Raw genomic sequence first — 26,591 nt, forward strand, 5'->3', positions numbered from 1 at the left:
AATGGGCGTAGCACCGCCCACTTTTAAAAGAAGGTAATTTCAAAGTTTTGCAAGCTGTAATTTGGCAGTCGTTGAAGATATTATGATGAAATTGGGCAGGCACGTTACTCCTATTACTATACGTGTGCTAAATAAAAATTAGCAAAATCGGATGACGAACACGCCCACTTTAATTTTTTTTTTTTTTTAAGTAAAGTTTTAACAAAAAATTTAATATATTTACAGTATATAAGTAAATTATGTCAACATTCAATTCCAGTAATGATATGGCGCAACAAAATACAAAAATAAAAGAAAATTTCAAAATGGGCGTGGCTCCGCCCTTTTTCATTTAATTCGTCTAGAATACTTTTAACGAACAAAAATTTACCAATCCTTGTGAAATTTGGTAGGTGCATAGATTCTATGACGATAACTGTCTTCTGCGAAAATGGGCGAAATCGGTTGAAGCCACGCCCAGTTTTTATACACATTTGACTGTCTGTCCTTCCGCTCGGCCGCTAACACGATAACTTGAGCAAAAATCGACATATCTTTACTGAACTTACTTCACGTACTTATTTGAACTCACTTTATTTTGGTATAAAAAATGAACGAAATCCGACTATGACCACGCCCACTTTTTCGATATCGAAAATTACGAAAAATAAAAAAAATGCCGTAATTCTGTACCAAATATGAAAAAAGAGATGAAACAAGGTAATTTGATTGGTTTATTGACGCAAAATATAACTTTAGAAAAACTTTATAAAATGGGTGTGACAACTACCATATTAAGTAGAAGAAAATGAAAAAGTTCTGCAGGACGAAATCAAAAGCCCTTGGAATCTTGGCAGGAATACTGTTCGTGGTATGACATATATAACTAAATTAGCGGTACCTGAAAAATGATGTTCTGGGTCACCCTGATCCACATTTTGGTCGATATCTCGAAAACGCCTTCACATATACAGCTAAGGGCCACTCCCTTTTAAAACCCTCATTAATACCTTTAATTTGATACCCATATCGTACAAACAAATTCTAGAGTCACCTCTGGTCCACCTTTATGGCGATATCTCGAAAAGGCGTCCACCCATAGAACTAAGGCCCACTCCCTTTTAAAATACTCATTAACACCTTTTATTTGATACCCATATTGTACAACACATACTCTAGAATCACCCCTGGTCCACCTTTATGGCGATATCCCGAAATGGTCACCACCTATAGAACTATGGCGCACTCCCTTTTAAAATACTCTTTAATACCTTCCGTTTGAAACCCATGTCATACAAACACATTCCAGGTTTACCTTAGGTTCATTTTTCTAAATGGTGATTTTCAAAGCTCTCAGCTGAGTATGTAATGTTCGGTTACACCCGAACTTAGCCTTCCTTACTTGTTTGGTTGGGCTTTTGTGAATTAAGCTAACGATATGAATTTTTTCAGACAGTTTGCCTTGGTTTTATCGAAAGCGGTGCCGTTAGATAGCGATAGAGTACGTTGTCAAAAATATATGAAACGTAAGTCATTGATCAGTTTACAATTTAAAACTTATTTTCGTTAAAATTGTTGTTGCGTAAAAATAAGTCAATAACACCATTTGAAATCCTTTAAAAAGCAGAAAGTATCAAAGTAAATTATTTATTATATTTAGGATAACAAAGAGCACCAAAAGTTTGCAAACGTTTAAGTAAAAAATGTTTAGTGAATTAGAAAGGATCATAGTGGGTGAAGAAATGTTATCTAGTTCCAGTTTCGCAATAAACCAATGTCACTCTTTACCTTCCAAAGTCACAAACATAAATAGCAAATTTTGGCAAAAAGCTCCTTTTATGATAAACTATTGCCATTCCGTATTTGTCACATGATAGTACTATATCCAAAAAATAAAAACCGACGAGGATTGATATTATTTTGCACCTTCTACTATCGTTCGAATCGCTGAACTGTCAAATAAATAACTCAAGTATTCAGCATAGCAATATCTCCTTTATTTACAACTTTACTGTCGTATTTCACAATTACAATACTCGCGTACTTCACTAATAACGTGCTAAAAGCAATCTGAGTCCTAGTTCCTTAGCTTGCGCTGCTTTTATACTCTCGGATAACTCGTTCGCGCATTTCTCCTTAGGTCTAGACCTTTCGCGAACAGCTGCTTATTTATGTCTCTTTTATGTACCTGATATTTACGTTTCTCTTCTAGTTATATGCGTATATGTATGTGAAATATTCTCTTTGCTGTTAGCTTAGCGGTTTACATATATGTATATGTGGCAGCTTGCTTTGCCGTTGTTGTGCATTTATTTACTAGCAGCATAGTGATGTACAGAACTGCTAATATTGGCCACAATAGTAACGTTTGACACCTTTCGAGCGCGTTATGCCAGCTCTATTTTAACCAAATTTGGTCTCCGCATATTTCATCAGATCTACGAAAGGTTTGTTTACAAAACGCCTGATTTGTTTATTAAAAAGAAGAAAATCCGCCAAACTTTTGAGAATTATGTTCATACCGTCACAAAACTTTAAAACTATGTATGAAAAACCAAGAGTGCTTTTCTCGAAAAAGTAAAAGGTAATCCAAAGAAATTGGTAAATCTTGCCATCGATTTAGAAGTAACTTGTCTAGGGCCTAGAGACTTGCAATTTAATCCATAGTACACAAAGAGGTAACAACGCAACCTTTGTTGAAAAAAGTTTAGGTGGTTTGCGGGTACTTAGATTTTTATAATTGGTTGAAAACTGGTGAAAATCTTCATTCAAATTTTAAGAAACTTACAGTTTAGGCAAAAAGTTTTAGCTTAAAAAATAATTCAGAACTCGATAACAATGCAAAATGAGGAGAAAAAATCGACAGAGGGCTCACGGAGCGAGATATTTTGAAAATTCATTCAAACTCGCCAGAATTAATAAGTTTCGAATTATTGACACACAAAAGTTCCTGATACATCATAAACAGATGAGCCAAGATCCCGCATTCCGGAATTGTTGTATTTGTAATCGAATTTTAAAAAAAAAGTTTGATGACGTAACACTTTTGAAGTTTTTCGATTTATTACATTTCTCTCATATTTCGCTACCAGTATTCGAAGTATTTAAAACTGTTGCCTGAGTAAACGACTACGGCGGAGTAAAAATAAAATTTTCGGAGTATATATTTTTTTCCTTTTTGAAAGCGGGCGAACAACCAACAACAAATTGATTTGGTGTCTTGGCAATCCCTTCCATTGTTTTATCCATGTAATCTTTCTCGGCAAAAAAGTTATCTGCCTTATCAGATGCATATGGAGTCGGCCTAAAACGTGTAGGATGACCAAATAATGCTCCCATTAGCACACCACATTCTGGAAGAAAAGTGGGCTCTATCTCCCCGGATATTTATGGCAAAAAATATTATTATTATTTTCGGGTTATCATACACATTTCATGCTCTTTTAATGACAGAAGGCTACAAGACCGGGGCAGATTCCTGTAGGAATGATAATGAGGACCTGACGTACAGAGCGTGAGGGAAGACGAAGCCGCTACCCCGATTGCCGCTGATGAAAAACACGGCATCCAACTTTGGCGAAGTGAGAATGGCAATATCACGGCTAAGAAATCACAAGGTGCCATGTAATGACGGGATACCCGCCGGGCTGCTCAAACATGGAGGCGAAGAGTTGGTATAAGATACAGAAGCAAAAAAGTGGGGCTTGTAGTAAATGTGGACAAGACGAAGTACTTGCTGTTATCGTGGACTTTGTAGCCACGTCACTATTGACTGATATAAATTCGGGACTGTGAAGGACCTCGTCTATTTGGAAAGCAGCATTAAAAGCAAAAACAATGTCAGCCTAGAAATCAGACGGGAAATAACTCTTGCCAACAAGTGCTTCTTTAAGCAACTGAAAAGTAAAGTCCTGTCTCGACTAACAAAATTCTCTCTCTACAAGTCACTAATCATAACTGTCCTGATGTATGGCTCGGAATCATGGAAGGTGACTAGAGAAGATGAGATGGCTCTTGGAGTATTCGAGAGAAAAGTTCTCAGGAAGATTTATAGTCCTATTCGTGATGTCGACGGAGAGTACTGAAGAAGGTATAATGATGAGCTTTTCGCAGATATGACGATAGTGCAGCGAATAAAAACAGAAAGCTTCGCTAGCTAGGTCATGTTATGCGGATGGACGAATACACTCCGGCCAAGAAAGACAGTTACCGCGGTTTTTAAACAGAGGAAAGAAAAGACCTTCACTGAGTTGGGAGAGACAGTTCGAGTTAGATTTAACCTCACTTGGTGCTCACAATTGGCGACTGTTATCGCTGCCCTTACTGACTCAACGTACTCCATTTTTATATAATACTTCAAGAAGTGCTGTATGTTGAATTTTGGCAGGATTTTCAGATTACGTTCGGACAAATTTTTTGCTTACATTTTACTTCTTCAATTCTCATTCCGTACGAAAAAAAAACTGTAAGCAAAATGTGAACAAACATGTCTTAAGACACGAACAATGAATTCACTTCATTTCATCCAATCGTGACTTGTAAACAATCAGCTTTTCATACGGATGTATATGTGACTCGGCCTTTGAAAAGTTTGAAAAGGTGGCTTATGACTCAAAAAAAGATAACTACTAAGAAACTGAAGAAATGCATTGTTTATCTTTAACAGCTGCTTCTCGCAATTTCTTTTTTGAGTCACAAGCCACATTTTCATAGGCCGGGTCACATATAATGAAAACTTCAACCAAAAGATATTAGGTAGTAATACTATTTAGTTTTCAACTCGACCCAAATAAACCTTTAAGATAAAAAATGTAGTAGGAGATAAGAGCGGAGCCAAATAGTCCGATTGGAATAAAGTCTGAACACTGAGTTAGCAATAAAACATGTTGTCAAAGGCGTGACTTCACGCCAAGAACTTTTATTTCCCAGCCAACTATGATTTTTTTGCTCTTTCATTTTTTAATGCGAGATCTGTTTATTGGTTCATGGTTCCGCATATTCATATAGTTTTGTTTTTTGTTTTTGATGTATTAATGTAATCTACTTTTCTGTGGAGAAAAGTAATTGATTCCTAATTTCAATTACCAGGGAATGTAACTGATTTTTTATGGAATTGCATTCATCAAGCTCGGTTTCCAACTTTCAACTTCGTTTTATCGTACTATCGAACTCTGCTTGTTCTTTCGATACCAGAGTGCTGAACTCTGGTGGAATGCGTGAGTTAGCGATTTCACGCGACTTAGCCAACGTCACTCTTATTGAAAAGTTTTACGCTTTTATGCTTTTAAGCTATGACTACACAATTTTAAACCCTGGTTTAAAAGCTCAGACTAAGATGTAAACGATATTTAGTGGTTAATCAAGCACACATTGCTTGCTTTAGCTTTGCTTAGCGGTACAATATTCGAATTTGGCATACAGAAAACAGAGTCAAGCGCGAGTCAACAGTAGCGGTGTAGCGATGATCGTAATCGTGCAAAACTTCACCAAATCGAATCACGTAAAAAAGCTTTATATTCCTACATGCGAAAACATGATGATTGCAGGCAACATAAAAAATTTGTAGAAAAAATTCAAATCAGTTGCAGATAGTCATTCGAAAAGTGCGGTTCGATTATTTTGACACAGCGATTTTGTTAAGAAGGAATACGAGTTTGTTGTTAAGACTAAAAGGTTTCGCCAGCAAAGGAAGTGAATCGCCGAATGGTGATTGCATGAATCTTGAATGTGTTGTAATTTGTGCTGAATTGTTTTTCATAATCATCATCATCATCATCATCCTCCTCAACTCCTATTGGAGCATAGGGCCTCGACCACCGACTTAAATCTTATTCTGTTAGGTGCAGTTCTTGTGATGTCATTCCACGTATATCCTGCGTCTTCGAGTTCTTTATCCACAGTTCTGCGCCAAGTTTTCGCAGGTGCACCAGGTCGTCGGCTTCCTTGTGGATTCCATCGCAATGCTTGTCTGGCTATATTTACTGGAGGTCTTCTGAGAGTGTGACCAATCCACGACCATTTACGCTTGGTTATTTCTGTGGTAGCCTTAGGTTGATTTGTTCTAGACCATAAGTCGTCATTTGAAATTCTTTCCGGCCATCGAATTTTCAGGATTCGGCGCAGACATTTATTAATAAAAACTTGTAGACGTTTCTGAATTGAAGTTGAGCTTTTCCACGTCTCGCAAGCATTATATTCATAATATTAACAATAAATTGCTGAGTGACAGTGACACAGTGTGATCGCTTGCCAAATCACCTTTTTTTATGGATATGCACTTGAAGTGCACGTAATAATTGTTGTTGCGGATTCTTCCTTCTTTACGTTCACACCTTATTGTTAATATCGCGCTCTGGCACCAGTTTGATCGCTTTTTGTTCGCTTATGTGAACAATTAATTGAAATGTCTGGTGAATTTTAATAATTGCTAAGTAATTTTATAAAAAATTTTAAGTAAAAAAAATTTTTTTAGTTTACACATTTCCGGTGACAAAGTAAAAGTTAATTGCAATAAATTGCACAATCCTATTTTGCACACTAACAACAACAAGAAATGAGCAATATGCGCACGTTGTCATTGAACTTGTTCCGCCACAGTGCTAAAGGTCAACTTGATACTGGCGGCGCTATCATAACAACAACAACAAACAAAGCAAAATGTATTATGATTACCAATCAAATAGCATTCTCAAGCAAATCGAGAACAGTGCCACAGAGGCATGTACGAAAAAACTCCAGTGCCACAGCAGCAGCAGCAGCAGCGGCGACGACAAGGACCGAAATGGTCTGTCCACATTTATCTAACGGTAATGCTGCAACAACAAGTAGTAATGTAAACAGCGACAGTGAAAATGCGTTGCACGAGACGCTCGAATGGCAGAATGCATTGCCGTACAATGAAATACCTGGCCCCAAACCGATACCCATACTGGGAAATACTTGGCGGTAAGTAAATACCTTGCAGAGAAAATTAGAGACAATCACACATAGCCATAGTTTAACACTACAAGTTTAATGAATACCTCTGAATTCGGTATAATCGGAGGCAGAGCGGAAATGTTGGAGGCCGCATTTGTACCAACATCGTTGAAGTGCGAGCTATATTCTATTACTACTACGACTGAACCCGCAAGAGCGCGTTCAAAAGGTCTGAAAAAGGGGCAGTTGCAGACATATGAATCTATATTTTTTTTTTAACCAATTTACATATGTATTTTGCGAATTGCGAATAGGAAATAAATTAAGTTAAATTCGAAGCTTTTTTGACAAAAAAAAAACTCTTTCAGTGACAATGTGACAATGTTTCTAACCGGTCTCCTGAGATACGACTTTATTTACGACTTCGCTGAAATACCGCCATAACAGAATGTCTGGGATACGTCCTTCTTAAAAAATTGTAAGTTACGACCTTTCTATTAGGATAGGTCGATCAATTTTCTTACATGTGTACACCAAATACGTTTCGCTCACTACTCACTATACATTTTGCTAAAATTTGCTTGATTATGAAAATTTTGAGGAACGGGAATTCAGGTTCGGATATGGAATGCTATACATTTTTACAAAAAAGGGTGATGTAAAATAAAATGGTACGGCGAATGGTGTACCTAATTTTTTAATACGACCTACATGGACTATGATAATAGGTTAGGTTAGGTTGAACTGGCCGGTTCATGAGGAACTCACATAGACTGAATGAGTGTAGTGTTACCAGAAGTTTATTTTAACGACCAAACTGAAAACCTTATCAAAAAACAGGACTTATGTTATAAAATAACTCCGTCTTGGCAAATACTAGAACTACTTGCTGCTTCTAGATCTGACAGCTGTATCACTCTTAATAGCTGGAGTCTTTGCCTGGCAAGCGCAGGGCACAAAGCGTGCTAGATCGTTTCCTCCTCCAACTCCCACTTCCTACATCTGCTATCACTGACCAAGCCTTATTTAAAGGCATGTTCATCTGCTTTTTCATTCCCATCTACTTCTGTATGTCCTGGGACCCAATATAGATGTATGGTTCTCCCTGTACCGATTCTTTCCAAAGACTGCTTACACGCTAACACATTTTTAGGTGCTGTGCTATGCGAGATTATTGCCTTATTTGCTGCTTGACTGTCAATATAAAAGTTAACACGATTGCAGCTTGGGCTATTTTCTTCCAGGGTTTCTACTGCTTTGGTTACGGCTAATACTTCCGCTTGGAAAGCACTATATTGATCTGGCAGCTTGTAGGAGCTGTTTGTTTCCGGTCTAGCACAGTATACCGCCGACCCTACTCCTTCCACTACTTTGGAAACATCTGTGTACACATGTATTGCCTCGTCCGCCATTTGAGCACCCTTGCGCCAACCGTCCACCTCTATTGTGGCTTTAAGATCTCCCTCGAAGCATAGATATGGACTATGGCAATAACTTCGGTTCCTTTTTTCCGTCAGAATTTTCAAGATATAGGAAGGATTGCTAAAATGAAAATTAAATATGCTTACCAAAAAAGCATTCTAACTTGGCAACTAAAAACACCACTTTTATATCACAGCCACGAAAAAAAGTGGTGAATCTGGTAAAGCATAAAAATACATGTCCCTTGGTCCCGATTCGCCATGAAAGACTTGTAGAACGAATCGTAGTTCAGCTTTCACCTGAATCAATATTTTCTAAAATCGCGGTTTTCGAAATAGCGATGTCATTTTTTTCAGTCATTCTTTCTAAGCGATAAACGGCGCTAATAAAGTAAGAGCGATTCTTCTTTCCCCCGTTTCACTTAACACCAGGAGCGTGCGGTTGAACCCACAAACCCCCCCCTTGCGCCCGACCCTGCTTAACATAGTGGAGTTCTTCGAAATATAGCAAAAAGTCGCCTTTCTGAAGTACACCAAGAAAGCTGCCTTGTACCTATTTTTCCTCATTGTTGATTAAATAACTTCCTTAAATCTTGAGCGACTATACGTCAATTACGTGCTCCGAAAGTGTTAAATTGTTACTACACCGTACTGCATAGTCCGGTTGGCTATCTCTATGAACTTCGCCTCACTCAAGATAAAGAAATGCAAATCCATACAAAACAAAATGAGTCAAATGCATATGCTTTGCTGGGAACTTGTTCCCATATCCATAACTATATTGTCGAATACTGTTAGATTGAATAAGTTTATACCACCATTGTCTTAGATTTAAGAATGGGCCCTCAACTTTACTTTAAATTACATACTCAAAGCTTTGTTAATATTACTAAAGGCGCCTTAGCATTTATTAATGACCGGGATAAGGAATTCAATCACCCATGTATTAACAGAACGCTTGTTGCCTAGTTAGTAAGACCTGTTTTGAAATATCCTTTAGTAGTGTAAGCCCCCCGCTATCAGATTTATTTGTGATAATTGAAGTCTGTTCAAAAACAATACCTGATTTTTTGTACTTATTGTGACGAATATTAGTGACACTAAGTGATACTCACATCACTAGTCTGATGCTAAGTAAATGAAGCCACAACAACAATAAAGCAGGCAGTCACTTGTATCTACATAAACTAATCAATCATTATGTACGTACACGCAGCGGAGAGAGACGCACAAACACATGCATATATCGTATCTGAGATGCTCTCAAAGTAGGAAGTATCACTCACATATACACGCGCATGGGCTATGCGAGCAGCTATAAAAATCGTGCATCTGTAGTTATAGCTGAGAAATTTATAGCTGGTAAACGAGTAGTAAAATTCTAGAAATAGAAATGCCTAGAAGTATGCGAACGAGACATTACAGAGTATAAAAGGAAGTAAAGCTGAGAATCGGGAATCAGTTTGATTTAAGCACGCTATCTTTCGAGAAGTAGAAGTGTTATTGTGAAGTACTTTAATAAATGTAATTTTGCATTATTGTATAGTGGAGTTATTTGTTCAACAGTTTAGTAATTCGAACGTTAGTAGAAGGTTGCAAATAAGAGGATTTGCACTAAATTAGTTACATTATATTATACAGTCGGAGGTACATGCTTGGTGTATTACTCCTTACGAAGTGAACTAGAAACAAGGTGATAGGTATTGCTTTTCGTAGTGGGATTACGTCCAACGTTCTCTTCAGGACGTATAGACATAATCCAAATCATATGTGAAGTATTTTAAAAATTGAGGGCAATATTCCATTCACGTGGAAAAGTTGTGTAAGTTGTGTAGACTATATTGCTATTATTTAAGAATTCATGAGCTTAACACCGGCTTATAATAATTGAATTTCAATTATTATGTTTTTTCTAAAAGAAACTGAAAAGAAAGAAACATTTACTGGCATATTGCGATGGACCATTTCGAAAACAGCCAACGTAATAATCATCAGGAAATTTTGTAATGTTATCAAAGGTTTCACCGGGATTCGAACCGTGAATCACATGGTGAAACTGCAGTAGCCTTTAACCACTAGGCCATCCTGCTGGTATTTGTTTTCATGCTTAATTCAGGTTTTTCTCATTTCTACACTAACAACACAATTGAGACATTCTGTCTCTATATTGATTTGTGTGCCATATAGATTTGTTTTTGTAAAGTTCTTCTTCGTTGCGAATGAGAAGCTTTGTCAACTCGGGCTCAGTTGTACATATTTATGTATGTTTGTTTAATGGTGTGGTCAGTTTATACTTATATTTAAGAATTCATGAGCTTAACACCGGCTTATAATAACTGAATTTCATCGCAGGTCCATCGCAATATGCCAGTAAATTTTTCTTTCTTTTCAGTTTCTCTGAGAAAAAACATAATAATTGAAATTCAATTATTATAAGCCGGTGTTAAGCTTATGAATTCTTAAATATAAGTATAAACTGACCACAACATTAAACAAACATACATAAATATGTACAACTGAGCCCGAGTTGACAAAGCTTCTCTTTCGCAACGAAGAAGAACTTTACAAAAACAAATCTACATGGCACACAAATCAATATAGAGACAGAATGTCTCAATTGTGTTGTTAGTGTAGAAATGAGAAAAACCTGAATTAAGCATGAAAACAAATACCAGCAGGATGGCCTAGTGGTTAAAGGCTACTGCAGTTTCACCATGTGATTCACGGTTCGAATTCCGGTGAAACCTTTGATAACATTACAAAATTGCCTGATGATGATTACGTTGGCGGTTTTCGAAATGGTCCATCGCAATATGCCAGTAAATGTTTCTTTCGTTTCAGTTTCTCTTAGAAAAAACATAATAATTGAAATTCAATTATTATAAGCCGGTGTTAAGCTCATGAATTCTTAAATATAAGTATAAACTGAACACACCATTAAACAAACATACAGAAATATGTACAACTGAGCCCGAGTTGACAAAGCTTCTCATTCGCAACGAAGAAGAACTTTACAAAAACAAATCTACATGGCACACAAATCAATATAGAGACAGAATGTCTCAATTGTGTTGTTAGTGTAGAAATGAGAAAAACCTGAATTAAGCATGAAAACAAATACCAGCAGGATGGCCTAGTGGTTAAAGGCTACTGCAGTTTCACCATGTGATTCGCGGTTCGAATTCCGGTGAAACCTTTGATAACATTACAAAATTGCATGATGATGATTACGTTGGCGGTCTTCGAAATGGTCCATCGCAATATGCCAGTAAATGTTCCTTTCTTTTCAGTTTATCTTAGAAAAAACATAATAATTCAAATTCAGTTATTATAAGCCGGTGTTAAGCTCAGGAATTCTTAAATATGAGTATAAACTGAACACACCATTAAACAAACATACATAAATATGTACAACTGAGCCCAAGTTGACAAAGCTTCTCATTCGCAACGAAGAAGAACTTTACAAAAACAAATCTACATGGCACACAAATCAATATAGAGACAGAATGTCTTAATTGTGTTGTTAGTGTAGAAATGAGAAAAACCTGAATTAAGCATGAAAACAAATACCAGCAGGATGGCCTAGTGGTTAAAGGCTACTGCAGTTTCACCAAGTGATTCACGGTTCGAATCCCGGTGAAACCTTTGATAACATTACAAAATTGCCTGATCATGATTACGTTGGCGGTTTTCGAAATGGTCCATCGCAATATGCCAGTAAATGTTCCTTTCTTTTCAGTTTCTCTTAGAAAAAACATAATAATTGAAATTCAATTATTATAAGCCGGTGTTAAGCTCATGAATTCTTAAATATAAGTATAAACTGAACACACCATTAAACAAACATACATAAATATGTACAACTGAGCCCGAGTTGACAAAGCTTCTCATTCGCAACGAAGAAGAACTTTACAAAAACAAATCTACATGGCACACAAATCAATATAGAGACAGAATGTCTTAATTGTGTTGTTAGTGTAGAAATGAGAAAAACCTGAATTAAGCATGAAAACAAATACCAGCAGGATGGCCTAAAGGTTAAAGGCTACTGCAGTTTCACCAAGTGATTCACGGTTCGAATCCCGGTGAAACCTTTGATAACATTACAAAATTGCCTGATCATGATAACGTTGGCGGTTTTCGAAGTGGTCCATCGCAATATGCCAGTAAATGTTCCTTTCTTTTCAGTTTCTCTTAGAAAAAACATAATAATTCAAATTCAGTTATTATAAGCCGGTGTTAAGCTCAGGAATTCTTAAATATAAGTATAAACTGAACACACCATTAAACAAACATACATAAATATATTGCTATTAGTTTGACATCTTTCCTGCTCAAAAAATTAGAGAAATTAATAGATGTTTATATTAAATTAATTATGAATGAAGGATTATTCTCTCCAGCCCAACATGCTTACACTAAAGGAAAGTTAGTAGTATAAACATATGTATATGAATGTTATTGCGTATAGCGCTAGCAATTGCAAAAGACTTAGGGCCTCTTGGCAGCTTCAGTGCAGGCCATATTGCCATAGCAGTATAGCAATATCTAATAAAGTTCGAACGAACTGCATGGTCCAGGGAATGAGCTGGGAAAGAGATCTTTGAGCCGAAATAGAGCCGGAGGGTTGGCGCTGGGGTGGGGAAATGGTAAAATATACTATGCACGTGATTCCAAATTTACGGAAGACGACGGGTCTACTGATTACTGTGTCGATACAGAAATAAGTAGCTTTAGCAGGCTGATGGAATACAAAGAAGTAATCAGAAACTTCGTTCAGCCTGGATCATACATCTTAATTGGGTTCCCAGTCATAAAAGGGATAGATTGTAACGAAAAATCCCAAACCGTATAGGAGAAGCCAAAAGGAGACAGGGTCCCTCAAGCAGGAAATGCGCGAGGCTGCAAAATTTCTAAAATCATGTGCAAATCCTACGACATTAGGCCCATAAAGCTGCTTTGGCTCACGATGGGCATACTACTGGACACTGCCATCTGACGTCATATGATTTTAGGTGAAACTTAGTCAGTAAAAGCATATGTAGGAAGTAGAAGCTGCAGGGAGAAACGGCTGGGCACGTTCTGTGTTCGTGTGCTGCTCTAGCGAGGGGAAGGCTACAGCTACTAGGGATTGCAGATCTTTCATATCTCGTGACAGCAATTGAGCTAGATTCTAGAAAATTTTTAGTATTTGGCAAGAGGAAGGGGCTATTCCAAATATAAGCCCTGGAACCTTATTAGGGGTTTCCGTTTGGTCGCCAAACTAAGTAATTCTGGTAACACTATGGACACTTCCGGTTAAAACTAACCTAACCAACTTTTGATTGAATAATCTTTCTACAATACTGGAATATAATTGCTTCAATAGATTATGAGCTTTGGTGTGCGACATTAGGTAATGAGTTATAACATTTTGTTTCATTTTTCTAAATAAAAAGAACACTTGGGATGTCTTCCGACTTCCACCATACCCATTACCACTTCATTCTGGACATAGTCAAACATTTACACCAACGGATATACGCATATATGGACATCGCTTAATCGACCACTCTTCATCTTGATTTTTATGTATGGGACCTTAAATCTCATGTATTAAAAAATCCTTTTTTAATGGAAATTCGAGTTAGTAGCTTTTACCGCGGCGTCAACGATATTATCATTGTGCGTATGGTGACGCAATTTTTAGTGATAAGCATTGCTTAAATAGATTTACACTGCGGCATTCAACTATCCATAAAGTCAGCTTAGTCGTTTAATGTATTTTTTATACACGTACAACACACATACGTAAATATTTAAGTATGTGTTTGTCTTGCCGTAAATTGAAGTACGTTATTATTTTACTAATTTCTCATAACCAAAATAATAATAGTAGCACAGAGAAAATGAAAAATACTAAATTTTTAATTTCGGCCAAATAAAATACATTCAACAAAAGACTTAAGACACGAACTTGCTTTCACTTCTTTCGCAATTCAAATTCAAATTGTAATTTTGCTTACGCTTTATATTATTTGTTATGCCATTAAACTATAAAGTTTTACTGCGGATATGTTCAAGTGTAATTAAAAAAATGGGAATCATCTCACAAATAGCTGCAACATTTTATTATAGTTAATTACGTATATATGTTTGGCATGAGAAGCGTTTATAGAGCGTTAAATAAAAAAAAAAAAAAGAAAAAACTAAATATGTTTGAATGAGTCATCACAAATGAGGCTTGCAGATTTTACATTTACTCTTTTATTTTTATTTTCTTTTTCTACATGAAAGCGGTAGTGTTTGGCAAGCACGTCGTGTGTATTTCTGCCTTGAAAAGCTCTCAGTGAAAACGCCTCTGCCTTGCAGATGCCGTTCGAAATCGGCGCAAAACAATTAGGTCCCGTCCCGCCAATATGTAAAAAATATTAAAAGGTGCACGACATAAATTGGAAGAGAACCTCGGCCTTAAATCTCTTCTGAGGTTATCGCGCCTTAGATTTGTTTAAGCGCCAATTAATTAAGTAAGTATATGAAAGCGGTGCCACGGAAATGAATTATCGCATTTTTTCAATTTCTTCGAAATATTTTATATCGAAAAGTGGGTGTGGCTATAGCTTGATTTCGCCTATTTTCAATATAAATCCATTCTGGATTCAGATGATCCAGTATATCAAATTTCTTAAGGATATCTGAATTTTTACTCAAGCCATCGTGTTGACGGGCGGACAGATATGGCCTTTACAAAATATTTTTCGATGCTGATAATTTTGATAAAGGAAATATATATCTATCTCGACTCCTTTATGCTATTACGAACTACTGTTATCCAATTTAAGTTAAACATCATTGTGTACAAGTACACGTTGAGTATAAAAATTAGATAAAGATAGCATAGATCAAAAGGTTGGCTTTTACGGGATGCCGAAAATAATTTTTTTTTTTTTATTTTTTTTTTTAATTATCATAGAACGAGTGTCCAAACCCTGCGATGATTTCACATCTTCATCACTCCATTCATCGTGATATGCTTTAAAGTACATTAGCTCTTTGTGGACTGACAAAAATCATTTGTTCAAGTGGCATCAAGGATTAATGTGGGTAGATTATTTGGATTTCTTGCGACTGGGAACCAGATTTATCAGAGGGAATAATTTAAGAAAGAATTGCAACGCAGAACCACGCTTGCCTAGAACTACAACTGTAAGCTGATAAGGAATTAATTGAAATCCTTATTCGTGGAAGAAGTTTGATATATGTATTTTTGGAATATTCCAGAGAGAGGTGTTTGCATCGGGCAAATAAAGAGTGTGGAAGATTTTTTGACACCCGCAGGTAGTTTGCCTCGCAAAACTCTATTCGAAAAAACAAAAATTTAAAAATTTCGGATCAAGGATTAACAGATAAGTTAGACGTCTCAATGATAGCCAGCATGCTTGTCGGAGGAAGCCATTAAAATCCGCAGAGTTCCAGGGGCCAAAAGAATTGTTCCCGCTGCAGTCGGGTTGGTATCAGAAGGTTGCAGTATCGCAGTGCCTCAGATTCATTAACATCGGCTACTGCCACATTTGGGTGTCTGATGGTTATTCCATAGTTCACGATTCAAGGTCTATACTAGTTGAGAAAACGAAATAAAATTTCATATCCCTCCAGTCACTAACACCATTTTAATCAGCTTACTGAGACACGAATTTTAATTCCCTGCAATACGTCCTTGTTTACAAAACTTTCAAGTTATCGATTTCAAGTTTTTTACTTCTTAGTGAAGAAATGATATTGGAAGCATTTTTATATGAATATTGAGGCATACCAGAAGCGCAAATAGATCCATCAAATCTTAACAGAAAGCATACTAGTTTCATAACGCCTCAAAACTTTTACTTCTAAGTCATATGGGGCCGCTTTTATCTGACTAGAAGTTGTTGTTGTTGTAGAGATTACATAAAACCGGCTGTTTTGGGAACGCTAACTAAAGGTTTGTTAACAACAGCAGCTTTGTAACCCAGTTCCAGGCGCGTGCGAATTACGCCTTCTTCCACATTCCGTCTTAACATCATTTGCATATTAATATCGCATAAATCAAAATTCAATTTAGTCCTAAATATTTCAAATGAAGCTGTTGACATTGCCCTCATTATGCACCCCGGCAATATGCTGCCCTTCATAATTTTAAATAACAATGGATTTGTTTGCCCTTTATGAAGTCACTGAATAGTTGTTGATGTAGCTCTTCAACTTGACCTCAATTCATTTTCGTGTTTAGTTTATTTAAATTTTGATTTTTTTATTTGCTTTTTTAGATGTGTCTGTTTTTCACTTCCTTTATATTAGATCGATTTTGTGTTTGTTCGCAAGTGTCAGTATGGGGAATCTTGCAAATGGATTTTTGAGTAAGCTCACGTGGAGCTAGAATTTTGAAAATAAAATAAAAATAAATACAACGCGCGATACAGCTCCGAAGATAATTAGGCCGATCTGCTCTTCCATTTTGCATCGTGCTCCTTTTAATATTTTACGCCGACTCCGAACAGCATCTACAAAGCAGATGAGTTTTCACTGAGTAGCTTTTCATGGCAGAAATTCACTACGGGTATTTGACAAATCACTGCCGAGGTTCGACTCTGCTTAGAAACACTATTTACTAAAAAATTTGTTTCTAAATATTTGATGTTGGTTTACCCGGGACATAAACCCAGGATCTTCGGTATGGTAGGCGCACCACGTTACCACCACACCACGAAGCTGGAAATCGGAAACCTCAGATCAGTACAACGTGACAGTAAACTGAAAGGAAAAAATGTCCGTTAGGTGGCGCACTGTCCAGAATAAATAAAAATTCAAAAATTTATATGAGATTAATAATATTAAGATCGCTATTTAGGTCACTTTCTAAAGTGCTAGAGGCTTTAAACTTGAACATTACTTACAATTTTATTATAATGTAATTTTAACGAAACAAAATTTCATTAGATGTATCACGCAGCGAGATATTTGTAGATCTTTAGAAAATCCTTACCGAACTCGTGGAAACTTGCGATGGTTTTAAATAACTTCACACTGCGCTAGTAATTTGAAACCTTATACTTAGTCATAGGCACAAAAGTATTTTAACAAAAGAAAAACGGCCCACTTGGTGGCGCATCGATCGAAATTGTTCATAAAGTACTTGGAAACTCGCGATTGAGTTTCAAATAGCCTCCTTGCAAGATATATTCATGAAATTTTAAACATTGTTCAGAGTCCAAAAGGCGTGCAATACTTATCAAAAAGAGCTCCGCCACGTGGTGATCGGATCGCCGTATTAAGAAAAATCGATCTGAAAAGAGAGCAACACCTCAGTTGCAATTGCAATCCATTTTTAAGAGACTTAGCATTAAGCTGAATTGAAACTTCATGCATAGCACCCAAGCAGTGCACCAAAAGGGGGAAATAAAAAGGAGATACACAAAATTTAAACACTTCCTTTATATTCATAGATCAAAACGCAGCGGAAGGTATGTCCTTAAAAACAGGGGTCGGTAATTGCACTCTACCTTAATAGTTTTCTGGTTGATAAGCTGTTTATAGTAGTTTTTATAAAACTTTGAAAATCGAAATTTATCAACATTATGTCTGCGTTTAAGGCACAATTTCCGTTGCGTTATGATGCAATTTTATAAAGGAAGTGAATAAAAATTATTTAACTCCATTTTATTACTGCTTTGACTTTGTCTCTATCAAACACATTAAACTTACATGCCATTCATGCTAAATTTATTTATTTATTTATTAATGTTTTGTTTTTTTTTTGCATTTGCACATGTTTGTACGAGTATATAATTTGGTATACACTTTTACCAACGAGTTTTAGTGTTTTACCGGTTTTGCTGTATGAAATTGAATCTTATTATCAGTCGCGTGCAAGCAGACGCGGTTTTCTGCTGCAGATGACGGCAATTATATTGAAAAGAAAAAAGGAATTTATACAAAGCATGGCCAAACAAGCATACACAAAACTCCTACCGGGCAGTAAAACACCGTCCTGGTCAGAAAAATATTATTTAACTAGTTTCAAATAATCCAGACTTTTACTAAATACATAAATACCCGAATTTAAGCTGGCAGTTGTTCATGCTTAAGCTCTTTGTACCTTTCATGAAAATGAAATGATATATTAACTTCGTCACGAATCTCGAAATTGTAAATCCTTAAAGGAAAATAGATAGACCCACCATTAAGTATACCGAAATGATCAGGATGAAGAGCTTAGTTGTTTAGCCATGTCCGTCTGTCTGTTTGCATGCAAACTAGTCCCTCACTTTTTGAGATATCTTGATATAATTTGGTAAGGGAGTATATTTAGGTGTCCGATTTTTGCCGGAGCTTGTCGGATCGGACCACTATAGCATATGTCCCCCATACAACCGATTTTTCAGAAAAGAGGATTTTTGTCATATCTTCCCCAATCTATCAGATTAAAGCTTCAAATTTCACCAAATGCTTTCGCACACGAGTATTGCACGTATCATTGTCTGTAAAAATGGATGAGATCGGACGTATATATAGCATATAGGTATCCCCCACAACCGACTGTTCAGATAAGAAACTTTTCGCAATTTCTACACCTATTGAACAGCTAGAAGCTTACAAATTTCACCAAATGCTTACGTATATAGCATATATCTAAAAAATCATAGAGATCGGTGGTATATATATGGCACAGACGAAGACAGTCCAATCCTTACTTGTTTTAAGTACGAATTTGAACAGTGGTTAAAGTTATTCCCAAACTAGTGCTTACACTTTGGCTACCTACATAAAGTTGTACGACTCATTAAAAGTAAAGGAGCCAAAAGAAAGGCATTGAACTCGAGTTAACTTAAACTAGCACTGAAAACCCGCTCCTAAGGTTAAAAGTGGAACCTAGTTAAACTTTCGTTTACTGCGTACGCTGAGATACTTCTACTTGCGATGTACAAGTTGTTAATTTTAATCATAAATAGCATTCTGCGTAAGGCTGTATCTTCGCCGAATCTTCTAGGTAGCCGTACTCTTGTTCCCTGGTGCAACAAAAAGCATTCGCTCCCGTAAGGCTAATTTTGAAACTGTTTGCGACCTATACCGCTGCATGCAGTGTCACTTGCTGATTTGTAAAAATGATGTGCCCAATATACACACCGCCATGTGATTGCTACCAACATTACTTCCAGTACTTTAAATTTTTCCTACAAAGAAATAGTTTTCACTGTTTTAAGTAAACGAATTTAATAAGAGTGTTTTTTCGTGACAGAAATACACTCGAAGGGTTGCCAATCCACTTTTGAAATTATTTAAAATTTCTATGTATCTAAAATCTATTAATGTACCGGCTGTCGCTTTAACCCTTCTCACCATTTTCATTAACTGTCGTTTAGGGGCTAAGCGGCTTTGGCGTTGCGATACAAGGCACTGTAGTTATCCTAGTGAAGGTCTCCCTCTTACTCTGCTTCCAGATTTGGGTGCCGAAAGATATGCTTTTTCAGCCGGATCGTCTTCTCTCAGTTGTGTAACACGGCCTTTGAGTTATTCGTTAAACTACTTAATTTTTAAACTTTCTTCGATACGCACCGTTGGCATTACGAAATCGAGGGTGTCAATCTTAAGAAGATAGAACTTTCCGCGCTTTTGCTGAGCTCATTGATATTAATATCATCAGCATACGCCAGCAGTTGAACGCACTTAGAGTAGAATACATCATCGCGGTGTAAATCTGCTACTAGAAATATATTTCACCGGATCATATCAAAGAATCGAACGATGAGGATATGCATTTTCTGAAGCCTCTTTGACTTCGAATTCAGTTCCACTCTTTACAGAACTGGTGTGGTTCTCATTTTCAATCAATTTGGTAAAGCCGTATAAGTTTTGCTTGTAACTCAAACTCAGATACATCAGCATACTGGCAGGTTTCTTTTCCGTGGTTGAAAGCTGGTTATATGTCGAGAAACGCACCATGCGTGCCCAAACAGAACACGATTTAGTTCCACGCATTTGCATCCCCGCCTATGACCAACCGCCCTTTGCTCTCTTCGTCCTGTACTAGCCTCTCGCCCACATCGGTGGAACCTCCGCAGTATGGGCCATGTAGCAGGATACCAGGATAAAAGCCTGCTTTTTCTTCTGCTCGACGGCCACCACTGCGAGTAGTGTAATTAGGCAGCATATATGAATGCAGCTTTCTGCTTGCCATGACTGCAGTTCGCACCCTTCCTTCCGTTTGCGCGTAGTAAACGCCAAATCCGCGCGCGATGAGTGCAGAAACCTTTCCTCCCGATGAGAGCCACGGCTCCTGGCTCGCGCTGCATCAAACGAACTAAAACGCTGAGCTGGGTGTTCCCCCTTCCATTTTGCTGTTGGTCCTCTTTTAATACCTTCGTGGTGACGTTCACATCCTCCACCTGTCCTTTTTCACTTCGGCTTTCGGGATCCTTTTCGAATTCGCCCACTTCTAGCTCATAAGGATTGTTATCCTCGGGCCTTCTTTTTCTGAGTCGCATTTAAACTTTTCCTGTATCCCAGGACATTTTGCCAAGCTGCGGGTACAATATATGCTCCGCCTGCTTGTTTATTTGGAATATGTAGAATTGGCCTTCCTCCGTAGGCCGAGATACAGAAAGTGCCTTCCAATCCTATGTCGGCATATTCGGATTCTGATTCTGCAGAAGTCGCAGCGTATCCTCCGACTTCATCACGCATCGTATCCACACTTTAACATTTGGTACAGTGGGGATTTGCGCCTTCCTTCAGCCACCGCAAGTTCGCGATGTTGTCGCACGCTATCGTCTTCACACAACTTCTGTGGTTGGCCCTTCGCCACTTTTCACGTCCTCTCTCTGACTTGCATTTTTCGAGGTAGTTGCTAGCTCGCTAGTGGGGTCCATATATCCTACAGCTTTAGGTCTACTTGTCCTGTCTAGGCAGCTGCCCTGCCTCGCGGCTCTGGAACTGGGTCCTTTCTGCCTCTTGAAAGCAGGCATGTCCCCTTCCGCCGAACGTTGCCTCTTCATTCTTCCATTCGACTCTTCTTCCTCCTCAGACCGGTTGCAGGACCGAGGGTTTCTCGCAGCAAACCTCTTAAACTGCTTTTGACCTACTTCTACCTACCAAGCGCTCGATCTCCGCTTCTCCACTCTACTACTCCGTTTTCATTTGTATGCTTTTCCGACACGGAGTTCATTAAATCAGCACTACTCTCGCTCCCCGAGTCCGACACATAGCTTAATGAGTTTTTGTCGTCCTCTGCTTGCGACTCAGTCCTCCCCTTATCATTCCTTTCTATTATAGTTAGGTATTGAGTCGTTCATCTTCGTCGTACGACCACCTGACCGACAAGGCGGGCTCGGGGGTCCAGTATTATATACGGGGAAAGAACCGTCCGCCACAGCAGCGCCCCTTACTGTGGTAATGCCATCAATACTTCCCGAGGTGGCCCAGTTTCGAAAGGCTCCGTCGAATAAAGCCGAATATATCCCCTGGCTGAAAATCGTCCAATAAGCACGGTCCGCATAACACCCTGGATTAGAGGTTTGGCGGTTCTTGGGCACCTACATCCCTCCGCCCTCCTGTGAGGCGAAACGGCGCAGTCCTAAACCGCTCCGCCTCATAGTCGGGCGCTATGGAGTTCGCCTAAGCCCTCACACCAACGACAAAGTGCCTACCCTAGTGAGGGAATAGTTCTCTAAGTTGCTGGAAACCAATGTGTTCTCAATGCTCGACTTCTGCTCTCACTGAGCAGATATGCGATCCGAGTGGAGTGATTGTCAATTGGCTGTTTTGTCAGCGGCTTTTAGACAGCAACAGCAACTTTCCTATACGTAACTTTTCTGCCACAAGGTTCTGATCACAGTCACTGCATGCAAGGCCCGGCGAAGGCAAACCGTTGGGAGAAGTTACATCATGGCGGTCGGATTTTCCGATTGTAGGACCAAAGCCCCCTTTCTTGCCACTTGACTTGACTTAAATGGCGGTTAACCATTTAAACGGTTATGGTCGTCCAACAAGGCGCGCCAGTCGCGCATTCGCTAAGTTAGCTGGTGCCAATTGGTCACACTAAGAAAATTTAAATCGTTTTCCACCTGATCCTTCTAGCGGAGTGGGACAGCCCTCTTCCTCTGCTTCCATAGGCGGGTCCCGATAAAAATGCTCTCTCAGCCGAAGCATCATCGTTCATTCGCACAAGATGGCCTAGACAGTGTAGCCTCTGCGTTTTAATCATAGATGTTAAGTAAGCATTATAATGATTGCTAATTAACCTTCATTTGCGAAATTCTCTAATTCATTAAATAATTAGAATTGGTTCAAATAATTCCCATTAGCTAATTGAAATTTTTATTCTAATGGAAAATATAATTGCAATTAGTGCCATTAGCAAAAAGAATTGGTTTACCTTTACAATTAGAAATCTAATTGACTTCTGCTAATGCAATTAAATATTCAATTAGCTCGAACTAGAATCAATTATTTTGATAAAAATAATTTTTTTTTCAAAGAATTATTGAAGTGAACGAATAATGATGTAAATAAATATAAAGAATTGATTCTAATTCGAGCTACTTGAATATCAATTAGATTTCTAATTGTAAAGGTAACCCAATTTTTTTGGTAATGGCAACTAATTGCAATTAGATTTTCCATTAGAATAAAAATTTCAATTAGCTAATGGGAATTAGTTGAACTATTTCTAATTGTTTAATGAATTAGAGAATATAAACCAATTGCAGCAATTGCTAATTCTAATTGGAATTTAACATGTATGGTTTTAATTCATTGGACTATGTTGATGGCTGCTCTGCGTAAAGCTCGTACAGCTCATCACTAATTTTTTTTCGGTACTCGTCGTCTATCTGCGTTAAGACGCAGATAATCTCCCCACTCCATCGAAAATTCATACTTCGGGTGAAAATAGTTCAATGTAGGCAATGAAATATTTGATATTTTCGAAGCACCAATTTTTTTCAACATCCCTAACTTGAGCGCTTGACCTTGGAAAACATTCTGTTTTAAACAGTTTTAATTTTTTTTTTTTTATTAAATAAATAATTTAATTTGAATACAAATTGACAATTATATGCAATTTAATGTTCCTATTTATGTATTTGAACACGAATTAGTAATTTAAAATTTGTTCGGAATAACAATAACAAAATAGCCAACAAATGCATCGCAAATAGATATTAATTCCTACTTGGTCATTGAATATTTTTCTTATTCATTAACATAATTAGCATATTTATGTGTGTGGCATTATTTTTATGTTAAATGAATTCAAGGTTAACTGAAATAAACATTTTTAACACCTCTATTTAGCATTCCCTCAGTTCAGTTTGGCGCCTTTCCACAACTTCATTTGGCATCCAACTCATCGAAAATTATAATACAAGTTTTGCAATAAAAGCGAAGTTGTAGGCATCCGTCCATTATGCATACTATTAACTAAGTTACTGAGCGTAGTCATAAAAGTGCAATAAACTCACTGACAGAAAACAATGAATACACGCTGCAGTAACACGAAGAACAGCAACAACGAAACCAAGCCTTTTCCAATGAATGGCCAATGTGAACTTCAACTTGACCGCTTTCTCAAAAATTGACTTTTCTGCTTTGCTTCTTCAACTCGTATTTGGTTTTTATGGCCACCTTCCGTTCCCTTCAAATTGTATGATGGCAACAACACCAATGTGCCTTGGGTTCAATCAGACTTGTTGCTATTTTAAGTTTGACTATCATAAACTTTACACTCAACATGTTAATCTTGAAGTAACTAACGAATTCGAATTTTAATTAACGGTGAAAAATTATTGGTTCTTTGAAACAAAACGCGTCGATGAAACCATGTTACCAACTTTTATTCACCCTAACATCTTGGAAGATATATTTGTTGTTACTCCAATAACTGGTAGACAATGCGGTTGTGGGTCTCTGTTTTTCTTCTGTTGAACTTTCTTCATCTTCTTCTAAAGAGCTAATCGAAAGCCTAACCTCGACCCGCTTAATTTTTATTACCTGGGACCGCGCTTGGCATTCCTTCAGATACGAAAGCGCGCTACGTGAGGTCTATAACTACTCTCATATGATCACTTAATATCACATACAATACTGGTCGGGTAAAGGTCGCAAAACATCTATTCTAGGCTCCATCGCATTCAAAGAAGGCGTTTGAAGAGGAGGAAGCATCGAAAGCCATCATTGTGGCACTTTACCGCACTAAACCTACTACCGTCTGAGTGCCATTTACCCACCCCCCCCCCCCCCTACACTGGAATGTTTAATGTTCGTTTCTACGTTGGAGCTTTTCCAGACTTTGTAGCCACTTCATTGTTCCATTATTATTTCAAAGAAGTTGTGGCGTACGTCATTTGTAACTCTGCAGTTTAATAACATTTCCCATTCGGTGGAGATATTGATGGAAGTAACCGTGCCCGCTTAAGAATTGGGTCAGATAGAATTCTATCCCTCTGCGTAATCATTTTAACCATGGGTGGTGTGTAAATAACATTACTATACGACGCCTTAAATTTCGTTTCTTTCCCCAGAAACAAAATATATATTTTTGGTTACTGTAACTAACAGGATAGTTTTCGCATAAACCGTGTGGTAAACTGAAGCAACTTGCCATGCTCTCTGCTTTGTACCGAAGCTAAAGCCGTTCGGTACTTCTGGCATTCAATTTCATCCGCCCGACTTTTTGAACCGTATAAAAGTATGAAGTCCAAGCCTGATGGAAGCATCCACCTTGTTCAAAACGTTGCACTCCTCAGATTCTTCGTAGCAATGATGTTCCGCGTTTATTCTGCCGCCGACTAAGGAACCCTGTTCAGTCAGATTGCTATTTAAGCTGTCCAGGTGTAGTGCAAACTGTGGCAGCTCGCAGTTTGCTGCTCGAACGAAAGAGAGTGTGAATAAGCATAGCAGAGATCAAGACCCAGCATCGAAACCTGAAGTGATCCAACTATTATCTTCAACCGTTTTTGGACCCTGAAGCATTGCCTAGGTTAGATACGGATTTCTCTTCTTGCGCCTCAAGCTTGCCATTCTACTTGGCTGAGTACAAGCGTTTTGGACGTCCATCGCTGCCAGTAGCACTCTCGATCTTGCTCCGAATCTGTCTCGTATTTCTGGACTGCTGCCTATCACTTCTTTTATGTTTATTTATTTATTTATTTATTGCCCAAAAATCACATTAACATACATATTTTACGTACCTATGTTAAAAATTTAGTTATTTAGTGTTATCCTAACATACATTTGTATTTATCTAGGAGTTTCAAATTTGTTCTGTTACTTTCTATATAAAATAGATTATGATTATTTCTTTTTATACATTTGTCTTTGACAAGAATTATTTAAGAATTTTTAATTTTCCTCCAAAAAGGGCTTAAAAGAAGATATGCTAATATTTTATCTGGATATGTGTGTATATAAAATGTTTTTAGATACCTAAGAATGTAACTTAAAGCTACTTCTTTATATATTGGTCTGTACTATAAACTAAATTTTCTGCGTTGGTATTATAGGTTTTGTAACGTCTATGATAGTAAATTGCTTTGTTATTTTTATGTAGTAGACAATTGTTTTTTAATATTTTTAAATATATTGGAGATAAGTATCTTTCTCTCAAGGGTAAAGATATTTCTGTTTGCTTTGACAAATATTTACTGATCAACTCGTTTTCTAAGTATGTCATTCTTTCAACAAATCTATCTGAGGATTTAATTAAGAAAGAATCTATTCGTGAAATTTTACATTTTTCATACAAAACTTTATTGGAAATTCTCTTCCTGAAGGTGCCCGTTCTGTATGGTTGGCGGTTGAGCCCGCTACAAAGTCGCAAGATATATCGCTCAAATCGTCTGAGTCTCTCCATTTGGCTCGATGAGATATTAAACCATATAGGATGGGCATATGAGATTATTGGTCTTATTATTTGTTTATATATATTCAATTTAATACAGTTTGAAAGGCCAGTCTGCCTTTTAATTAAGTTGGAATAACCGAAAAACATTTTTTTTGCTTTTGCCAATATAAAATCTATGTGTCTCGCAAATGTAAATTTGCTATCCAATAATACTCCCAAATATTTTATTTGCTCTTTGTTGTTTATATTTATTTCATTAATTTTTATTTGCGGTTCATACTTACGAGCGTTTGGAAGCAAACTTTTTTTTGTTCCCTTAATAATTATAGTTTCGCTTTTAGCGACATTTAATTTTAATTTCCATTGTTGGAAATATATATTTATTTGGCCAAGGTATAAGTTAATTGCTTCGTTGGCTT

At 37.3% G+C, this 26,591-nt stretch overlaps 1 protein-coding gene across 7 annotated transcripts in view; it reads left to right on the forward strand.

Moving 5' to 3' along the window:
• Positions 1–5,575: 5,575 nt before the first annotated feature.
• The window catches only part of Cyp301a1 (Probable cytochrome P450 301a1, mitochondrial), a 101,032-nt gene continuing 80,016 nt past the window's right edge, over positions 5,576–26,591 (forward strand). For 2 of the 7 annotated variants that reach the window (XM_067773829.1, XM_067773836.1), the window contains exon 1: positions 6,181–6,924. In XM_067773829.1, the coding sequence (XP_067629930.1) occupies positions 6,533–6,924 (392 nt within the window). In that variant the 5' untranslated portion in view covers positions 6,181–6,532. Of the gene's footprint in view, positions 5,712–6,180; positions 6,925–26,591 lie in introns of those variants that run through there. The other 5 variants (XM_067773835.1, XM_067773831.1, XM_067773830.1 and 2 more) reach the window with 5 other exon arrangements.

Source organism: Eurosta solidaginis, chromosome 3, assembly GCF_040869045.1.
Source record: "Eurosta solidaginis isolate ZX-2024a chromosome 3, ASM4086904v1, whole genome shotgun sequence".
Lineage (NCBI taxonomy): Eukaryota > Metazoa > Arthropoda > Insecta > Diptera > Tephritidae > Eurosta > Eurosta solidaginis.